The sequence below is a fragment of the Ranitomeya variabilis genome, chromosome 6, assembly GCF_051348905.1.
Source record: "Ranitomeya variabilis isolate aRanVar5 chromosome 6, aRanVar5.hap1, whole genome shotgun sequence".
NCBI lineage: Eukaryota > Metazoa > Chordata > Amphibia > Anura > Dendrobatidae > Ranitomeya > Ranitomeya variabilis.
In genome coordinates, this window is record NC_135237.1 from 383,962,261 (window position 1) to 383,984,563 (window position 22,303).

Below are 22,303 nucleotides of genomic sequence, written 5' to 3' on the forward strand. Positions count from 1 at the left end.
GAAAATATTTCAAGTGTGGTTAAAACAGTTGTTTGGACACATGTCAGAGCTGAACACAAAATAATTGTTATTTGATTTCTGGAGTGGAAATTTAGATGGAATAAATTGCAAACACCATGTCGCATTTGGAAAACAAGTAAAATATTAATTTAGCCCCAAATAAATATTTTTTTCATAAGGGTAACAGGAGAAAATGACTGCTGTTTGGGCATAATAGTGCTCATAAGGAAAAAAGCACTTTATGAGTTTTGGAGCACAAATTTAGAGCATTTCTGCTAGATAACAGGCTGTATGGTCGCATCATGCAACCTTGCAGCCTGCCATCTTGATGTAGCAGAGCTAGACCCATCATGAAACAAGTGGATTATCATCATCTCTGCGGAAAGATGAGGAATATTGTTGTTTGTTTGTTTTTGTAACGCTTTTGCAGATGACAATGGCGTCGGAGAAAAGGGTGAGGTTGTAAGTATGGTTTAATTAAGATATTATTAAAGGAGTCTGTGTCATTCTTTCAATTAAAGGACTTTCTTCTGGGTGTCTGTGTTTTTACACAATATGCACAATATGACTATGGAGTTAGTCAAGGGGGCGTCTTATTGACAACTCTCCATTACTAACCCCGGGGCTTGATGTCACCTGATAATACAAAGTGACATCAACCCCCCAACCATCACCCCACTTGCCACCGCTACAGAGCAACATAGCCCCCCAGCCATCGGCTTTCCATCTGCTGGTTAAGAAAATTACACGGGACCCCACGCCATTTTTTTCAGAAAAATAATCTTTTATTAATTAAATACATGTACAGTAAGCTGCACACACACTGCACTAATTGTATTTGTCACTGACATATGTATATCTACCTATTCTATGTGTATTTATGATATGCAATCCATCTATTCTATCCTGTCGGCTTCTGCAGTGATTTTACAGTACACTGCTGCTGAATTGCCAGCTTTTCTTCTACCTACCTATGCAATATAAATACATACTGTATATATATGAGTGCTGTTCGATTTTTTTTTTCTCGCACCCATAGGCTTGCATTGGTGAGTCTCGGCGCCAATCGCAGCATGCTGTGATTTCACATGCACGCCGAATAAGCCTGAGAAAATTAAACGGTGATGTGAGCTGCCCCATAGATTAACACTGGGCCGAGTGGTATACAATAATTCCTCGCATAGCACTCATCCGTATTCTATGGCTAGATGGTTTATGTTCACAAGCCAAAGAGGTGCTTGGAGCACAGTGGAAGGGGCCATGCATTCCAGTGCACACTTAACCCCTTAGTGACGAAGCCAAATTTTTGAAATCTGACCAGTGTCACTTTATGTGGTAATAACTCTGCAACGCTTCAACAAATCCCAGTGATTTTGATACTGTTTTTTTGAGACACATTATACTTTATGATAATGGTAAATTTTGGTCAATTTGTTTTGTGTTTAATTATAAAAAATATCAAAAATTTGAGAAAAATGTTAGAAAAATAAACAATTTTCAAAATTTGAATAATTATCCCTTTAATCCAGATAGTCATACCACAGCAAACTATTAATAAATAACATTTCCCACATGTCGGCTTTACATCAGCACCATTTGTAAAATGTTCTTTTATTTTGTCAGCATTTAAGGAGGTTTAAAAATGTAGCAGCAATTTTTAATTTTTTCAAGGAAATTTACAAAATTTATTTTTTTAGCGACTTCTCCATGTTTGAAGTGACTTTAGGGGTCTCATATATTGGGAAACCCCCAAACATGATACCATTTTAAAAACAGCACCCCATGGCATATCAAAAACTGCTATCAGGTAGTTTATTAACCCTTCAGGTGCTTTACAGGAATTAATGCAAAGTGGCATGACAGAAATGAAAATGTGAATTTTTTACCACCTAAATGCCGCTAACTTCTGAAAAGATTACTATAGCTGTCAGACTCTTAGACCACTATTTGGTCGTGAATTGCCATTGCAAATATCAGAACCACAAAATCATGATCTGAGGGCACCAATTGGGATAAAGAGGAAGCCCCCACACTCTGTTAACCATATATAATGATGTAGTCACTATTTACAGCAGCATCTAATGGGTTAAACAGATTTGGATGGTGCAAACACTGATTGTGGCTGATACAGCAAGTTGTGAACTATAGTGTACAGCCAACAGCTGTGGGATTGTCACCTGTGTGCGGATGCTATTCTCTTATATCTCAGGTCAGTTAAAAGACGTATTGGCTGTCATTAAGGGGTGACTCAGAATCGGTGGGAGGAAGGGTTCAATGGACTGCGTGGCTCTGCCCACCATGCTCTGAACACCTCATTTAGACATAAGCACAAAAAATTCTTTTTCTAAAACTATCTAGTAAATTTTGAATCTAAAGGTATGTCTCCAAGAACTGCACAAACTCTTAAAAGAAACTGAAACTATAATTACTTTGATACAGATTTTTGGAATTCACAGATACCCTTTAAATTAAATATCCCATCAACTTTTTGCATTTTGCTTATTTATCGGGTAAATAGCAGCCTGTTTACACTGTGGCTGGCATTATAATGTGACTAGTGTTGGGTGAAACCATTTCATTATGGCACTAACACTAGCCACAGCATAAGGGCCAACCACAAAAATATCTCCATACCCATTAACAGTGCCTATAATGCAGCATAGTGCTTCCGGTCCCTCACCTCTTCATTTTGGCCAACAGGTTTTCTGTTCTTCCTTCATAAACCTTTTTTTGCACCTATTTATTCTTTCTCTTTCTCTGTCCATCTGCCCTGTTTTTTCCCCTCCCCTGATTGCTTTCTCTCATTTCTCTTGTGATCTGCCCCTTCTGTCCTGCTCTCTTCTTCCCTCTTCCAACTTCCAGAGGGCACAGAAGATCTCAAATAATGAAATGGTCCTCACTGGCTAGAGCAGTGGGTGGAGCTCGAAGGGTCGTGGCCCTCAGACATCCAAAGCAGTTTCAGTGCACTAGACTTAAAAAAATGCCACTCCTTCAGTAGAACAGCAGAAAGTCACCTGAGGTGATGTACTCATCTTGCCTCATGACAGATGCCGTCCAGGGCTTTTAGTCCTAATGGGAGCACTGTATTTCACAGCACTAATGAAGAGAGTAACTGGGAGTAATATAATATGGAATATGATCCTCTGACTAGTAAAGTTGAGAAACTCTAGAATAAAGCTTACGTCCTTTACATCCAATCTGCTTATTGGGATCCTGCTCAACTATATTTTAATGTGTACATATATTTATAAAATGTAAAAGTAATTGTCCATACAGTGGATACCTGGTTTGGTCAAAAATATTGACCAGTGTAGGATACGTGAATATTGTCTCTCTGATAAACTTGAAGTAAACACTGCAGTATATCACATCACTTTCAGACATGTATGGAAGCTCATACCCATACTGAGGAAAGATTAAAATGTCATCATTTTGATTTTGAACTCTGCACACCTAGTTTTTCTATACAGTTCACAATATACATCTAGAAACAATATACAGTATATATTTTTGTCCATGTATAGTAAAGTATAAGCATTTTTTTTCTAGAGCAAGTCAATAGCAGACAAATCCAAAAGTATGAGTCTATATTTGGAAAAAAAAAAAAAAAAAAGACTTGATTATAACTAGTCCTGTGTACTATTCAAGCAATGGAATTAAAAGTATATCTAAAATTACATGATATTTTTATATCTAGGTTTTTCCACTAAAATGCATTTTGCAATTAAATAAAATGTAAAATTAAGAAACAACTGAGAAAAGTGTTACCAATGTTTTCCAGTAATTTTGAAAGTCTTTGTAGGATTTCAAAGGACATTCTGGTGGAATATCATGACTTAAGTGTACCACTCTGCCCATCTTCATACTATCATGAAAAATACCAAAAGAAATAAGTTAAACTATATGTAGAGTTGTGTGAGAATTCATATACAAAGAATAGCTCAGACTTCTCCCGTTTATATCCTTATATACCACAGTCAATAGCGACCATGTTATCTTAGTGGACTGAGAGTGACTGCAAAATGTCAGCACAAACTAGGTAGTGTCAGAGAGTGTGGTGACATTGATAAGGGTAATGATAACATCAAATTACCAATCTATTTATACATTTCCAGAAAAACTGACAGAAAAGTGGAAAAATTCAGCATTCAAAGAAATGCGTGTTACATAACAATTATGTTGCCATGATAGCTGAGAGACTACTGAAGGGCCTATAGCACTGCCATACTGGTAAACCAATGAAACCCAGCCTGAACAAATAATATTATGTTAAGGACAGCTTGAGACAAAAAAACCAAGTATAAAATAGTTTAAAATAATGTAGAAGGTTTTATTAAGAATAAAAAAATAACATTAATGAATCTTTAATTATAAAAATAAAAACATTAAAAGATAGTTATCTGGTACCCTTTTTGTCTGTAAAAAAAGACTTTGCACGGCTCCATCAATGGAAAAATAAAAAAGTTCACAAGGATATCGAAAGGAGATATAAAAGGAGAGACAAGGGGCGCAGAGTCTAAGTGTAGATGTATATTCACAGCAAGAAATATATATTGTTGCACTCACCCTTTGGATGTCTTGTATGTATATTCAATTGATCCGTATGATGGATCCACGCCTTATAATATTCCGGTATGCAGCACTATTGCAGGAACTATGCCAGCCTTGATCCAAGGATTGCATGTGAATACAATGGTTAGAAAAAAAAAAAAAAAAAAAAAATTTCCTTTCTTGGCGCTTCCGGAAGACAAGGATGATTTGAAGGTTGAGATAATTTGCTCAATACCAAATTTATTAGGACACTTTAATAAGAACAAAACAACGCGTTTCAGCCCACAACGGCCTTCATCAGGTATTATATGTTCTTTTAAAAATGTTTTAAAAGAATGTTATCTTTATAGACTGGTGACTCCTAATACATAGCAGGGGTGTGCCTGAATTAATTGGGATTAACACTCCACGCCAAGTGAGTCAGTGTGATCTTCAACCAATCCTGGTGTATCAAATGTTATAATGGTATAATAAAAAAATAAAAAAATATATAATAAATATATATATATATATATATATATATATATATATATATATATATAAAAATATACAAGACATATTATAAATTGTAAGGTTACACAGCAAATCCTTTTGAAAAGTATTTAAAAAACTATTAAATTACATATCATCTTAGCAAAATTTAAAAGTTAGATAAGTAGAAAAAAAAAATAAAATAAAATAAATAAATAAATAAATGAAAATAAATAAATAAAAAAAATATAATAAAATGAATGAATGGATTAATTAATAAATATGCAAAACATATTATAAACTGCAAAATTACACAGTGGATCCTGTGATCCTTTCCACACATTTGTAAAACAATTAAATAGCATTTTGGCAGAATTCAGAAGGGAAAAAATATGCACAATACTTATACGCACATACATACATACATATATATATATATATACATACACATACATACATATATATACATATATACACACATATATATATATATATATATATATATATATATATATACACACTTTTTTTTTTTGTCTTTCCTCCTTTTTCTCCCTTCCTCTCTCCCTTTCCCCCTTCATCTTTCATTTACCTCTTCTCCCTCTCCATTGTGAATCTCTATACATTTTCCACTGTTTCATTGAGGCCATCGGGATATAAGGTTTTCAATCGGAAAATCCAATAGGACTCCTTTCTATTTAATTTCTGGATTCTGTTGATTTCATTCTGTGGTATTTGCTCCACAGGGGTTACCTTTATGTCAAATTTTTGGTGATGTTTGACCAGAAGGTGTCTGGACAGACTATGTTTTAAAAACCTTTTTTGGTGTTGTGCCTGTGGCCATTCATACGCAATCGCACTGTCTGTGTGGTGCGACCCACGTATTGAAGGCCACAAGCACAAGTGATCACATAAATGACATAGTCACTATCGCAAGTAAGATGTTGATTTATATTTATGGTTTCTCCTGTACTGCTAGATATAATATAGTTTTGTTTATGACTGATGATGTTGCAGCAGTGACACTTTTTAGATCCACATTTGAAAACTCCAAAAGGATTTTGTATAGGAGTCCCTTTAGTATTTAAAGAGGAAAGGGGTTTCCCCAAATTACTAAGAGCAATGATGTTTTTAATTGTAACTCCCCTCCGAAATGTAATACCGGGATACTTAGGTAACCATTGTTTTAAAAAAGAATCCTTTCTTAGGATGTACCAATATTTATTTAAAATCTGTCTTACTTGCACGCTCCCCTGATTAAAAGCTGTGATGAAATTGCATTCCCATCTAGTATTTTTTTCTATAGTGTTTTCATTTTTGTTTTTGCACGTCTTCATTTGTTCGATGTTTGAACTAGAAGGTTGTTTATTGTTTATGAGTTTCTTGTACAGACACTCATTTTGAGTTTTTTTCAAGTTTGTTTCATAAGCTTCTGTTATGAGTTTTTTCGGGTATTTTTTATCCAAGAACTTTTTTGTCAAAATTTTGGATTGTTCTACATAGTCTGTGTCTACCGTATTATTTTTACGGATGCGCCGACAGAAGCGGGAGCCATTCCGAAAAATAAAAATCTAGTCAAAAATATGAAAAAAAGCCATGTGGAAATTAACAATATCACCAAAAAAAAGGAAGACACAATTCACACTAGACAGAATCTTTCCACACCAAATACATCTATCAGAGCATCCAAGGTTATCAAGGACAACATAATTGTGGAGATTAACCCTTCTCCACTTTCTCTGCTAGACAAGGATATCTCACCCATATTAAATAATTCAACACCCATTGCGATTTTGGTAAAAAATCCTGAAATATCATCTTCAAACATTATCACAAATCTCCCCTCCATTCACGAAGCTTCCAATATATCTCTCAACATCAGTGATCTTACTGTACATGAAACTACTGAATCATCATCCATATTCACCACAGTGTTACAAGCAACCACTCCATCCCCTTCACCTGGCAGTTCTCATGTATCTTTTTTAGAGATATGCCCCACTCTCCCACCTCCATTATCGGAGGTGCTTTTACCCAGACTAGAGAGTCGCTCTCTTTCAGCAACACCGCTACATACTCGGGCAAACAATCCCATAACAAATTATTTTTTACGGACCCCCTCCCAGTCAGCAAAAAGAAAAGGAGGTCCCGAGGCACTAGGGGAAAAGGAACCACCAAAAAAAACATTGACAGACACAGAATCAATAAATCTATAAAAACCAAAACCAAAATGATTCATTCAGATTGCTTCAAAAACATTCTTGAAAACGAAAACTCAGACAAAAATAACACGATAAAAATATTCAATCTGTCAGCACACAATTTGACCACAACAGAACTAAAAATCTTATCAAAGGGTCTAAATTACTGCCCCACACAAAAAGCAAGCGAGTTTGACCTATTCTTGGATCTCAATGAATTTGTTCGAAAACTCACTTTAAAACGTCACTTTGCAATTCAGGAGCGAACAGTAGATACAAATAAACTCACGGATAAAGAACCTGTTGATTTGAATGACCATTGCATTCACAAAGAAGTCCAACAGAGGTCCAACTTTAACCCTGTATATCACAGGGGGAGTAGTTTGGACACTTTTTATACATTAGTAGCTGATGAATTTCGCAATTTAAATTCATCAAAAAGTGTAAAAAATTCCATTGACCCCAAATACAAAGCGAACCGAGTCAAACAGAGAAAAAAATATATAAACAAAGAGAAAAACACTGCAAATAGATTTTTTGATATGAAAAACAATATTTCTAGATCAGAGCAGCAAGCTCTCAAGCAATTAAAAAATAACAAAAAAATAGTCATAAGACAAGCAGACAAAGGAGGTGGAGTGGTGATTCAAGACAGAGAAATATATTTGCAGGAAGCCTACAATATTCTATCAAATGAAAAATATTATAAAAAAGTAAATATGGATCCAGCCAAAACATACAATTCAGAATACCATCTATTTATAAATAAAGCCTATTCTCAACATATTATCAATAAAAAAGAAAAACGTTTTCTGACAAACAAAAATCCAAGCACAGCAATTTTTTACCACTTACCAAAGATCCACAAAAATCCCATAGCACCTCCAGGTAGACCCATTATCTCGGGTATCGGATCTTTGACCAGCCAGTTATCCCATTATATAGACTTACATCTTCAGGATCTTGTAAAAAAACTACCATCTTTTCTACTGGATTCTAACCAACTTATAAAGGAATGTAGTTCCCTAAATTGGGAAAAAGATTATTTCTTTATTACACTAGATGTGAACGCTCTATATTCAAACATAGAACACAATATGGGAATCGAAGCAGTAGCCCACTATCTATCTGGGATTCCAGATATGCCACCAGTCCAGAGAGATTTTCTCACAACAGGTTTAAGATTTATATTGGAGCATAATGTTTTTGAATTTCAGGGTGAGCTGTTCCTGCAGCAATTTGGCACCGCGATGGGGACTCGGGTCGCGCCCAGTTTCGCAAATCTCTTTATGGGGCGATTCGAGTCCTCATCGCCTCTCAGCCAAACACCTTATAAAGAAAACATATTGCTATACAGGCGTTATATAGATGATCTTATCATCTTTTGGAAGGGCACTGAAGAATTAGCAATCTCACTTGTAGAGGAACTCAACAAGAATAATTGGGGCATTTCCTTCACATACAATATAAATAAAGAGAAAATCCATTATTTAGATCTAGAAATCAGTCATTCAGGCGAAAAAATTATAACCAAAACTCACTTTAAAAAAACAGATTCTAATGGTTTTTTGGATTTTCGGAGCGCACACTATTCTAAATGGAAAAAGAATATACCGTTTAGTCAATATCGGCGCATCCGTAAAAATAATACGGTAGACACAGACTATGTAGAACAATCCAAAATTTTGACAAAAAAGTTCTTGGATAAAAAATACCCGAAAAAACTCATAACAGAAGCTTATGAAACAAACTTGAAAAAAACTCAAAATGAGTGTCTGTACAAGAAACTCATAAACAATAAACAACCTTCTAGTTCAAACATCGAACAAATGAAGACGTGCAAAAACAAAAATGAAAACACTATAGAAAAAAATACTAGATGGGAATGCAATTTCATCACAGCTTTTAATCAGGGGAGCGTGCAAGTAAGACAGATTTTAAATAAATATTGGTACATCCTAAGAAAGGATTCTTTTTTAAAACAATGGTTACCTAAGTATCCCGGTATTACATTTCGGAGGGGAGTTAAAATTAAAAACATCATTGCTCCTAGTAATTTGGGGAAACCCCTTTCCTCTTTAAATGCAAAAGGGACTCCTATACAAAATCCTTTTGGAGTTTTCAAATGTGGATCTAAAAAGTGTCACTGCTGCAACATCATCAGTCATAAACAAAACTATATTATATCTAGCAGTACAGGAGAAACCATAAATATAAATCAACATCTTACTTGCGATAGTGACTATGTCATTTATGTGATCACTTGTGCTTGTGGCCTTCAATACGTGGGTCGCACCACACAGACAGTGCGATTGCGTATGAATGGCCACAGGCACAACACCAAAAAAGGTTTTTTAAAACATAGTCTGTCCAGACACCTTCTGGTCAAACATCACCAAAAATTTGACATAAAGGTAACCCCTGTGGAGCAAATACCACAGAATGAAATCAACAGAATCCAGAAATTAAATAGAAAGGAGTCCTATTGGATTTTCCGATTGAAAACCTTATATCCCGATGGCCTCAATGAAACAGTGGAAAATGTATAGAGATTCACAATGGAGAGGGAGAAGAGGTAAATGAAAGATGAAGGGGAAAAGGGAGAGAGGAAGGGAGAAAAAGGAGGAAAGACAAAAAAAAAAGTGTGTATATATATATATATATATATATATGTGTGTATATATGTATATATATGTATGTATGTGTATGTATATATATATATATATATGTATGTATGTATGTGCGTATAAGTATTGTGCATATTTTTTCCCTTCTGAATTCTGCCAAAATGCTATTTAATTGTTTTACAAATGTGTGGAAAGGATCACAGGATCCACTGTGTAATTTTGCAGTTTATAATATGTTTTGCATATTTATTAATTAATCCATTCATTCATTTTATTATATTTTTTTTATTTATTTATTTTCATTTATTTATTTATTTTATTTTATTTTTTTTTCTACTTATCTAACTTTTAAATTTTGCTAAGATGATATGTAATTTAATAGTTTTTTAAATACTTTTCAAAAGGATTTGCTGTGTAACCTTACAATTTATAATATGTCTTGTATATTTTTATATATATATATATATATATATATATATATATATATATATATATATATATTTATTTATTATATATTTTTTTATTTTTTTATTATACCATTATAACATTTGATACACCAGGATTGGTTGAAGATCACACTGACTCACTTGGCGTGGAGTGTTAATCCCAATTAATTCAGGCACACCCCTGCTATGTATTAGGAGTCACCAGTCTATAAAGATAACATTCTTTTAAAACATTTTTAAAAGAACATATAATACCTGATGAAGGCCGTTGTGGGCTGAAACGCGTTGTTTTGTTCTTATTAAAGTGTCCTAATAAATTTGGTATTGAGCAAATTATCTCAACCTTCAAATCATCCTTGTCTTCCGGAAGCGCCAAGAAAGGAAATTTTTTTATTTTTTTTTCTAACCAAAATAAAAAAGTTAGGATATGTGCACACATTGCAGATTTGCCTGCGGATTTTTCTGCACTAAATCCGCAGCTCTTGGCTTAAAACGCAGATGTGGTTTTGATGCGTTTTTTGCGCGGTTTTGATGCGTTTTTGATGCGGTTTTGTATGCGTTTTTGAAAGCTAAATAAAGATGTACTATTGAACAAAAAAAAAGATTTGTCATGTCTTGTCCAACCCACAGTCTATTACACACATAGATAGACAGACAGATAGATAGACAGATAGATAGATAGATAGACAGACAGATAGATACTGTAGATAGATAGATGAAATGAGATAGATAGATGTAGATAAATATATGGATAGTTAGGCTACTTTCACACATCAGGCATAATCTGGCGAGTTTTGAAAAAAACGGATCCGCTTTTTTTTCGGCGGATCCGTTTTTTTCTCATAAAGTTGTATTAGCGCCGGATTGCGCTTGATGGCCTCATGTTTCATCCGTTTTTTGCCGGATCCGTCAAAAGAAACTGTTTCCGGCGGATAGAGAAATCGTACAGAGGATAGTTTTTTTCTGCCCGGCGAAAAAATGTGCAGCGACGGATCCGGCGAAAAACGTATGAAACTGAAGATGTGAAATGATGAATCCGGCCTCCGAATCCGGTTTTTCATGCATTTTTTCCATTGAAACCATGTACATTTTCCGTTCTCTCACCCGGACAGCCCGCAGACCACCCGGACAGCCCGGAGACCACCTGGACAGCCTGCAGACCACCCGGACAGGCCGCAGACCACCCGGACAGCCCGCAGATCACCCGGACAGCCTGCAGACCCCCGAACAGCCCGCAGACCACCTGGAGAGCCCGCAGACCACCCAGACATCCTGCAGACCACCCAGACAGGCCGCAGACCACCTGGAGAGCATACAGACCACCTGGACAGCCCGCAGACCCCCAGACAGCCCGCAGACCACCCGGACAGCCCTCAGACCCGGCACAGAGAGATGGCAGACCCTCGGACAGCCCGAAGACCACCCGGACAGCCAGCAGACCCAGCATGGAGAGACAGCAGATCCCTGGACAGCCCGCAGACCCAGCACAGAGAGATGGCAGACCCCCCGACAGCCCGCAAACCACCTGGAGAGCCCGCAGACCACCCGGACAGCCCGCAGATCACCCGGACAGCCCGCAGACCACCGATCAGCCCGCAGACCACCTGGAGAGACCGCAGACCACCCAGACAGCCTGCAGAACACCCAGACATGCCGCAGACCACCTGGAGAGCATACAGACCACCTGGACAGCCCGCAGACCCCCAGACAGCCAGCAGACCACCCGGACAGCCCGCAGACCCGGCACAGATAGATGGCAGACCCCCGGACAGCCCGCAGACCACCCGGACAGCCAGCAGACCCAGCATGGAGAGACAGCAGATCCCCGGACAGCCCACAGACCCGGCACAGAGAGATGGCAGACCCCCCGACAGCCAGCAAACCACCTGGAGAGCCCGCAGACCACCTGGACAGACCGCAGACCACCCAGACAGGCCGCAGACCACCTGGAGAGCCCGCAGACCACCCGGACAGCCCGCAGACACCTGGACAGCGCACAGACCACCCAGACAGCCCGCAGACCCAGCACAGAGAGATGGCAGATCCCCGGACAGCCCACAGACCAACTGTACAGCCCGCAGACCCGGCACGGAGAGCTTGCAGACCCCACCCACACACACACGCACACAGTCACCACCCACACTCTGCCCACACTCTTCCCCCCTCTCGAACTGCAGCGTTTCCTCCTCAGCTAAACTGCAGATCTTTTTTACATCTGCGGTTTTGCTGCGGAAGTGCCCGACTCAATGCAAGTCAATGGGTGCAGAACCGCTAGAGTTCCGCACAAAGAATTGACATGCTGCGGAAAAAACAAAGCTGCGTTTCTGCACAGTTTTTTCCGCAGCATGTGCACAGTGGATTTGGTTTTCCATAGGTTTACATGGTACTGTAGACCACATGGAAAACTGCTGCAGATCCGCAGCATCAAAAACGCTGCGGATCCGCGGTAAAAACCGCAACGTGTGAACATGACCTTATAGGTCTCAGAAAATAAGGACACACATCAGATTCCTTTTAAAAAAGTTCATAATTTCTAATGGCATTACAATATACAGGGTGGGCCATTTATATGGATACACCTGGGTCAGTCATTTATAAAGTTGCATTAAAAAATGGCTAACTTCAAAATGGCCGCCATGGTCACAACCCATCTTGAAAAGTTTTCCCCCTCCCATATACTAATGTGCTACAAACATGAAGTTGATATCACTAACCATTCCCTTTTTTTTTAGATGTATCCATATAAATGACCCACCCTGTATATACAATGGGCAAAATAAGTACTTTCTCTTTCCCCCATGATGGCACCACAGAGAGAGAGGGATCCACCCTCAGGGAAAGGAAACCTACAGGTAAAAAAGGTGGTACCTCTCTCCCACATCAAATCGGTTTCCTGTCCCTGATGGGGAACCTACAGCATACCTGATCGTCGTGGGATGCCGGGGGTCCATCTGGCTGGTTTCAGGCAACGGGGGGCCCTGCCTCAGATGTGGTGGATTCTCCCTCCCCGAAGGCCACGATTCTGGGGTCGGTGGGCCCTGTGCATGTGTGGGGGAGTGGCAGTGAAGCAAGTATCCAGTCTGCCTCTCCCTAAAATCCATAATGGCCGGTAATAGGTGGCGGTGGCTGCCTGGTGTCATACCGCCGGTCCATGGCCCGGGAGGTGGTTGCGGCGGTCACCTACAGGAGGCCCTGCAACTTCAGGGGCAGCGGCGGCTACACCGGCGCTTCCGACACTCCCTCCTGGAGGCCGGGCACCAGTAAAGTGACGCGCGCGCGCTGGCCGCAAGGCATCTCTGGGAGATCCAGAGTGCGCAGGTCTGCTTAGGAAGAAAAAAAGCAGCTAACCTAGGAGGCCGGTGCTCGATTATTTTTCACCATGAGTGAGAAGGAGCAACCGGCAGAGGAAACTCTGCAGTCCCCTCCAAAAAAACGCCAGCAGCAGTGCCATCACCAACAGCGGCAACAGCAGCAAGACGCCTCTTCTCAGGGTCGCAGTTCAGGATCCCAGCACAGCAGAGGCTCCGGTGGATCTGGAAGACCAACAGCGGTTCAAGTCGAGGAAGCAACTCCTACGCCAGAACTGGTATCCCCCTTGGGAACCGGTATCCTCCCTCGGCGCAAGATTTTATGTTTAGCGGCCTAGAACAAAGGTAACAAAGAGCGTTCCCATTAAATGACAAAATACAAGCTTTAATAAAAAAGGAATGGAAGAGGCCAGATAAAAAAGTCCTTTTAACTTCAAAGAGGAAATACCCATTTGACGACCCTGCTTGCTCTTTTTGGGGAATGGCGCCAAAGTTAGATGTTGCCATTGCAAAAGCCTCTAAAAAATTTGCCTTGCCTTTTGAAGACATGGGGACCGTGAAGGACCCCATGGACAAAAAGGTGGAAGTATTCTTAAAGGGTGGAAGGCTTCCGGAGGGGGGTTAAAACCAGCCATAGCTGCCACATGTACCGCCAGAGCACCAATGGTGTGGCTAGATCACCTAGAGTCACAACTAAAGCATAAATCCCCAAGAGAAACAATATTGGACTCAGTCTCAATAATGAAAGGAGCAGCTGCGTTCCTAGCAGACACATCTATAGACTTGGTGAGACTGGCGGCAAGGTCTGCTTCGTTTTCAAATGCAGCAAGAAGGGCTTTATGGCTCAAGTGTTGGCCAGGAGTCCTACAAACGAAAGCCAAACTATGCTCCATTACCTGCGAAGGATAATTTTTATTTGAGCCTACCCTAGATGACATTCTTGAGAAAGCAGGGGACAAGAAAAAAGCTTGTCCGGGGTTTCCCAACCAATCCTATAGACGGCCTTTTCGGAGCAGAAAATGTATGCGTAGAAGGCCCCCTAAAAATCAAAAAGAAGGATGGGAGGATAAAAAATTTAAGGGAAAAGGCTTCATGTTCAACAAACCTGATAACAAAAAACAGGCCCAATGAAGGTGTGCCCCAGGTGGGAGGGAGGTTGACGCACTTTCTTCCAGCCTGGGAAAAAATATCCGGGAGTGTATGGATAATAAATATAATAAAAACAGGGCTGAAGCTGAAGTTCCAAACGATGCCATCTCATCACTTTATCATGACACCACAAAGGAAAGTAGAGGCCGAACAACTGGGCCTTCAAAAAGAGATACAGAGTCTTTTAACAAAGAATGTTCTGCAGGAAGTCCCAGACCAGGAGAAAGGAACGGGATTCTACTTCCTTGTATTTCTTTGAACAAAACCGGATGGAACTTTCAGGACAATCATAAATTAGAAAAAACTAAACAAGTACCTAGTAACTCAAAGTTTCAAAATGGAGACAATAAAAACCTGTGTGAGAACGCTTTATCCGTCTTGTTTTATGACTGTCATCGATTTAAAAGACGCATATTACCATGTGCCAATCCACCCGGATCACCAAAAATTCCTCAGAGTGGCGGTATTAATGCTAGGGGAACTAAAACATTGCCAATTCAGGGCCCCTCCCTTCGGCCTAACCATAGTCCGGAGGATGTTTACAAAACTAATGGCAGAGGTCATGGCTCACATAAGAGAGCAAACTATATTAATAGTTCCATATCTGGACGACCTCTTGGTAATCGGCGAATCCTCCCTCCATTGTAGTCAACAGTTGGACAAAGTGATGACATCCCTGACAAATAGTGTTGAGCGATACCGTCCGATACTTGAAAGTATCGGTATCGGAAAGTATCGGCCGATACCGGCAAAGTATCGGATCTAATCCGATACCGATACCCGATACCAATACAAGTCAATGGGACTCAAATATCGGACGGTATCCCTGATGGTTCCCAGGGTCTGAAGGAGAGGAAACTCTCCTTCAGGCCCTGGGATCCATATTAATGTGTAAAAGAAAGAATTAAAATAAAAAATATTGCTATACTCACCTCTCCGACGCAGCCTGGACCTCACTGAGGGAACCGGCAGCCTTCTTTGCTTAAAATGCGCGCGTTTATTTCCTTCCGTGATGTCACGGCTTGTGATTGGTCGCGTGCCGCCCATGTGGCCGCGACGCGACCAATCACAGCAAGCCGTGATGTAATTTTCAGGTCCTGAATGCCTAATTCTAGGCATTCAGGATTTTAAAATTACGTTCCGGCTTGTGATTGGTCGCGTCGCGGTCACATGGGCGACGCGACCAATCACAAGCCGTGACGTCACGGGAGGCAGGAAACGCGCTCATTTTAAAATTACGTCACGGCTTGTGATTGGTTGCGTGCCGCCCATGTGACCGCAACGCGACCAATCACAGCAAGCCGTGACGTAATTTTAAAATGCGCGCGTTTCCTGCCTCCCGTGACGTCACGGCTTGTGATTGGTCGCGTCGCCCATGTGACCGCGACGCGACCAATCACAAGCCGGAACGTAATTTTAAAATCCTGAATGCCTAGAATTAGGCATTCAGGACCTGAAAATTACGTCACGGCTTGCTGTGATTGGTCGCGTCGCGGCCACATGGGCGGCACGCGACCAATCACAAGCCGTGACGTCACGGAAGGAAGTAAACGCGCGCATTTTAAGCAAAGAACGCTGCCGGTTCCCTCGGTGAGGTCCAGGCTGCGTCGAGAGGTGAGTATAGCAATATTTTTTATTTTAATTCTTTCTTTTACACATTAATGTTCTTTCGATACCGATACCCGATACCACAAAAGTATCGGATCTCGGTATCGGAATTCCGATACCCGCAAGTATCGGCCGATACCCGATACTTGCGGTATCGGAATGCTCAACACTAGTGTTGAGCGATACCGTCCGATACTTGAAAGTATCGGTATCGGAAAGTATCGGCCGATACCGGCAAAGTATCGGATCTAATCCGATACCGATACCCGATACCAATACAAGTCAATGGGACTCATGTATCGGACGGTATTCCTGATGGTTCCCAGGGTCTGAAGGAGAGGAAACTCTCCTTCAGGCCCTGGGAACCATATTAATGTGTAAAATAAAGAATTAAAATAAAAAATATTGCTATACTCACCTCTCCGACGCAGCCTGGGCCTCACCGAGGGAACCGGCAGCGTTCTTTGCTTAAAATGCGCGCTTTTCCTTCCTTCCGTGACGTCACGGCTTCTGATTGGTCGCGTGCCGCCCATGTGGCCGCGACGCGACCAATCACAGCAAGCCGTGACGTAATTTTCAGGTCCTTCTAGGCATTCAGTATTTTAAAATTACGTTCCGGCTTTGTGATTGGTCGCGTCGCGGTCACATGGGCGACGCGACCAATCACAGCAAGCCGTGACGTAATTTCAGGTCCTGATGCCTATTTCTGCATTCAGGACCTGAAATTACGTCACGGCTTGCTGTGATTGGTCGCGTCGCGGTCACATGGGCGGCACGCAACCAATCACAAGCCGCGACGTAATTTTAAAAATGCGCGCGTTTCCTGCCTCCCGTGACGTCACGGCTTGTGATTGGTCGCGTCGCCCATGTGACCGCGACGCGACCAATCACAAAGCCGGAACATAATTTTAAAATACTGAATGCCTAGAAGGACCTGAAAATTACGTCACGGCTTGCTGTGATTGGTCGCGTCGCGGTCACATGGGCGGCACGCGACCAATCAGAAGCCGTGACGTCACGGAAGGAAGGAAAAGCGCGCATTTTAAGCAAAGAACGCTGCCGGTTCCCTCGGTGAGGCCCAGGCTGCGTCGGAGAGGTGAGTATAGCAATATTTTTTATTTTAATTCTTTATTTTACACATTAATGTTGTATTTTACACATTAATGTTGTTTCGATACCGATACCCGATACCACAAAAGTATCGGATCTCGGTATCGGAATTCCGATACAGCAAATATCGGCCGATACCCGATACTTGCGGTATCGGAATGCTCAACACTACTCAACACTACTGACAAATCAAGGTTGGATGTTGAACCTAGCAAAGTCCAGAATTGTCCCAACCCAAGTACAACAGTACTTAGGGATAATGATAGACTCAATCAGGTAAGAATGCCGTCTCTCGGGGGGAAAACATTTCAAACATGATTCAACTGGTAGCACAACTGAAGGGATCCCCAGTCATCACCTTGCGCAAGGCAATGTCCATACTGGGATCAATGGCAGCCTGTATTCCTGCGGTCCATTGGGCCCAGAGTCATACCAGAGATCTCCAGTGGGAGATACTAGAAGCAGAAGCTCGCTTAAAGGGGGATTTAGAAAAGCGCTTAAAAATCTCCTCACAAACAATACGTTCCCTAGCATGGTGGGTGGATCCAGACAACCTAACCAGAGGTGTTCCGTGGGTATGGCCGATATCTATAACACTGACCACCGACTCGAGTCCTTGGGGTCGGGGGCTCATTTAGACAATCAAATTGCTCAGGGGCCATGGTCGGAGGAGGAAAAACTAGTTTCCTCGAACATGAAAGAGCTTCTGGCAGTGAAATGTGCGCTCAACCACGTCCTAGTCTTCCTCCATTCCCACCACGTAAGAATGCTCTCAGACAACAGGGTGATGGTAGCATACTTGAATCACCAGGGGGCACGAGATCTCGATCACTGATGGAGGTAGCAAAATCTATCTTGTTGTTAGCAGAGACCAATTTGCCTTCACTGACAGCCCTTCATATTAAAGGGACAGAAAATCGGGCTGCAGATTTTTTAAGTCGAACACAGATGAAGCAAGGGGAGTGGGAATTGAACCAGGCAGTATTCAATCACATAGTAGAGCTTTGGGGTCTCCCGGAGATAGATCTATTTGCAAACAGCCAAAACCGGAAGACTTGTGCCTTCTGTTCAATCAACCCATGGGAGAGCTCAGTGACCCTAGACGCCTTTTCAATTCCATGGGATTTTCATCTAGCCTATGCCTTTCCCCCAATAGCGCTAATTCCCTTAGTGTTGAGGAAGATTCGGGAGGACAGAGCAAGGGTGATCATGATAGCTCCCTTTTGGCCGAAAAGAGCATGGTTTCTGTGGCTACGGATAATGTCCATAGCAGACCCTTGAGTTCTTCCAGATATCCCGAACCTTCTGTGTCAGGGGCCGTTAAATCATCTGCAAGTAGAGAACTTGCATATGACAGCCTGGAATTTGAAAGGCAGCTTCGAACCAAGAGAGGATTCTCTTCAAACCTAGTTTCTACTCTCCTGTCAAGTAGAAAACTAGTGACTACTAGGGCATATGGAAAGGTTTGGAGGAAATTTTTGTCAGTTTCGGGTGCCAGTTTATCTGAGGAGATTCCAATTCAGAAAGTGCTACAGTTCCTTCAGAAAGAGCTGGAAAAAGGCTTAGCAACAAGCACACTTAAAGTTCAAGTGGCAGCGCTAGGCGCCCTTTACAACTGCGACTTAGCGGGAAATCGCTTGATAAAGAGATTTATTAAGGCCTCAAATAGATCTAGATCAGTTGTCCACCACACTACACCTCCCTGGGATCTAAACTTAGTACTTTCTGCACTGACTAAAGCACCCTTTGAGCCTTTGTCACAAGCCTCTTTAAAAAATAGTATCCCTCAAAACCTCTCTCCTTGTAGCACTAACGTCAGCTCGCAGAATTAATGATATGTAGGCTTTATCAGCGTACCTGCCTCTAACCACTAGATGACAGTGTAGTCCTTAAGACTGACCCATCCTATCTTCCTAAAGTGGCATCTCGTTTCCATAGCTCTCAGGAAATCTCTCTGCCCTATTTCTGTTCAAACCCCAGAAATAGGAAGAACTCCTACACACACTAGATGTTAAAAGATGCTTAATCCAATACCTGTCAGCCAGGGCCGTATTTGCCACTAGGCACTCGAGGGCACATGCCTAGGGCGGGGACAATGCAGGGGGCGGCACCTGAGCAAGTTTAAGAAAAAAAAATTTTTTTTTTTTTTTTTTTTGAAAGTCCGGGGTCGCCCCACCCAGGGGCGCCGCTATAATGAGGTGAGTTGAGCACTTCACCTCTAGTGGCATCCAGTCCCTCAAAACAGGGGGCGGCAGCGCAGCGCCGCCCCCTGCAGTCAGATCAGATGTGCCGGGTAGGTACTAGCAGTAGCCATAAGCATGCCCAGGCAGCCAGGGAGACAAGCTACTTGAACTAACTAAGCACAGCCTGTGGGCGGGGACTGTGGCTGCTTGCCTGCTACACAGTAGCGTAGCGACTGGAGGGGGCCATCGCCCGGGCCCTGTCACATGAAGGGGCCCACCGGGAGCCAGGGCCACTTCTGTGACATACAGAACACAGCATAGGAGCAGAGCAGTATAATGTCTGCTCTGCTCCCATCTGACGGAGACTCTGCAGGCTGCTAGCACAGTGGCCGGCTGCAGAGTCTCCCCCCTGCAGTGAATGGTTTCGCCCCTTCTGACCTGATCATGAAGCTTTTCCCCGGCTGCAGTTCTTCCCTCTGTGCACGCTGGGATTGGCTCAGGCACTCTGGGTCCTAGTGCCCACATGTTGCATTTCACCTAGACACTTCCTGGTCCTGTCTGCAAACGTTATCAGTAAGTGCTGGGGATGGAACATTTTAGGCTTATTAAATTCAGGTATGTCACTGTGATGTGAATGTGAGACCATTGAGGTATTGTGGGGGCTGAAAGTGGGTGAGGGGGGACAGGGTAATGAGGGGGTGGATGTGAGACCATGGGGGTATTGTGGGGGAGGGAGACAGGGCACTGGGGGGTGAATGTGAGACTATGGGGGTGTTGTGGGCGCTGAAAGTGGGTGAGGGGGACAGGGCACTGATGGGGTGAATGAAAGATGATGGGGGTATTGGGTGCTGAAGTGGGGGAGGGGAGGCAGGGCACTGGGGGGTAAATGTGAGACCATGGGGGTGTTGTGGGGGCTGAAGGTGGATGAAGTGGGACAGGGCACCGAGGGGTGGATGTGAGATGATGGGGGTATTGGGGCTGAATATTATAATGTTTAATTATGATATTATATGTGCTCCATCATGTAATATTTGCTGTCTGGGGAGGCTGGAGATGGGGGGATGGTAGGGGGCTTTTGATACGTGCCACCTGGGTCTTTTATGAGTATTAGTATAAGGAGCCGCATACAGTAACCAAGAGCTGCATCACATTTACAGCACCACTCCAGCATTATTATTTATTTCATTGCTGGAGCGGTGCTGAAAATCCGCGTCCCCTGCCTCCTGTCTGATACTCACCTTCTGGCGTTTTCATCTGTTTTTGTCTCCCCTCAGCTCCGTCTCCTGCAGTTTGTGGCCTGTCCGAGGCTCCAGTGTTTCATGAAGCGGCGCAGAGGTCACTAATCAGTGTGAGTCTGTGGGAGCCTCGTTCTGGCCTCTTTCTCACTCTCAGGCTATGTGCACACGGTGCGGATTTGGCTGCGGATTCGTAGCAGTTTTCCATGCGTTGTACAGTGCCATGTAAACCTATGGAAAACCAAATCCGCAGTGCCCATGGTGTTGAAAATACCACACGGAAACGCTGCTTTGTATTTTCCGCAGCATGTCAATTCTTTGTGCGGATTCCGCAGCATTTTACACCTGCTCCTGTATAGGAATCCGCAGGTGTAAAAACGCAGGCAAAATCCTCACATAAAAGCAGGAAATCCGCGGTAAATACGCATGTAAAACGCAGCACATTTTACCTGTGGATTTTGCAAAAACTGTGCGGGAAAAATGTGCATACGAATCCGCAACGTGGGCACATAGCCTCATAGTCTTACATTGAGCGCTTGTGACATAGCTTCTCACTTCTGGCCAGTCAGAAGCCCCACTCACAAGTTTGAGCGTGCCACAAAATAGTGAATACACCGGAGGATGAGTAAATGACTGGGAATGGGGACCTGCGCTTAAAGCACCACTCCAGCGGTGGAAAAAAACCCTGCTAGAGTGGTGCTTTAATAATTTAATAATAAGCAATTTAATACTATAAAGTTGATAAAGGTTTGGAATATATGTCTGCAGTCACTTTATGTGACTGCAGACTGCCAAATCATGACAGGGAGCTGCGGGCCCATCATACTGTGTATAAGGGAGCTGCGGGCCCATCATACTGTGTATAAGGGAGCTGCGGGCCCATCATACTGTGGTAAGGGAGCTGTGGGCTCATCATACTGTGTATGAGGAAGCTACGGGCCCATCATACTGTGGTAAGGGAGCTGTGGGCTCATCATACTGTGATAAGGGAGCTGCGGGCTCATACTGTGTATAAGGGAGCTGCGGGCCCATCATACTGGGTATAAGAGAGCTGCGGGCCCATCATACTGTGTATAAGGGAGCTGTGGGCCCATCATACTGTGTATAAGGAAGCTGTGGGCCCATCATACTGTGGTAAGGGAGCTGTGGGCTCATCGTACTGTGATAAGGGAGCTGCGGGCTCATACTGTGTATAAGGGAGCTGCGAGCTCATACTGTGTATAAGGGAGCTGCGGGCTCATACTGTGTATAAGGGAGCTGCGGGCTCATACTGTGTATAAGGGAGCTGCGGGCCCATCATACTGTGTATAAGGGAGCTGCGGGCCCATCATACTGTGATAAGGGAGCTGTGGGCTCATACTGTGTATAAGGGAGCTGCGGGCCCATCATACTGTGTATAAGGGAGCTGCGGGCCCAT

General features: G+C 42.5%; 1 protein-coding gene across 3 annotated transcripts in view; it reads right to left on the minus strand.

Annotated features, from left to right (window-relative positions):
- The window catches only part of C6H18orf63 (chromosome 6 C18orf63 homolog), a 570,510-nt gene that overhangs the window by 70,376 nt on the left and 477,831 nt on the right, over positions 1 to 22,303 (minus strand). For all 3 annotated transcript variants that reach the window (XM_077270092.1, XM_077270091.1, XM_077270093.1), the window contains 2 exons: positions 3,769 to 3,865; positions 3,320 to 3,405 (listed from right to left, as the gene is read on the minus strand). In XM_077270092.1, the coding sequence (XP_077126207.1) occupies positions 3,320 to 3,405; positions 3,769 to 3,865 (183 nt within the window). The remainder of the gene's footprint in view (positions 1 to 3,319; positions 3,406 to 3,768; positions 3,866 to 22,303) is intronic.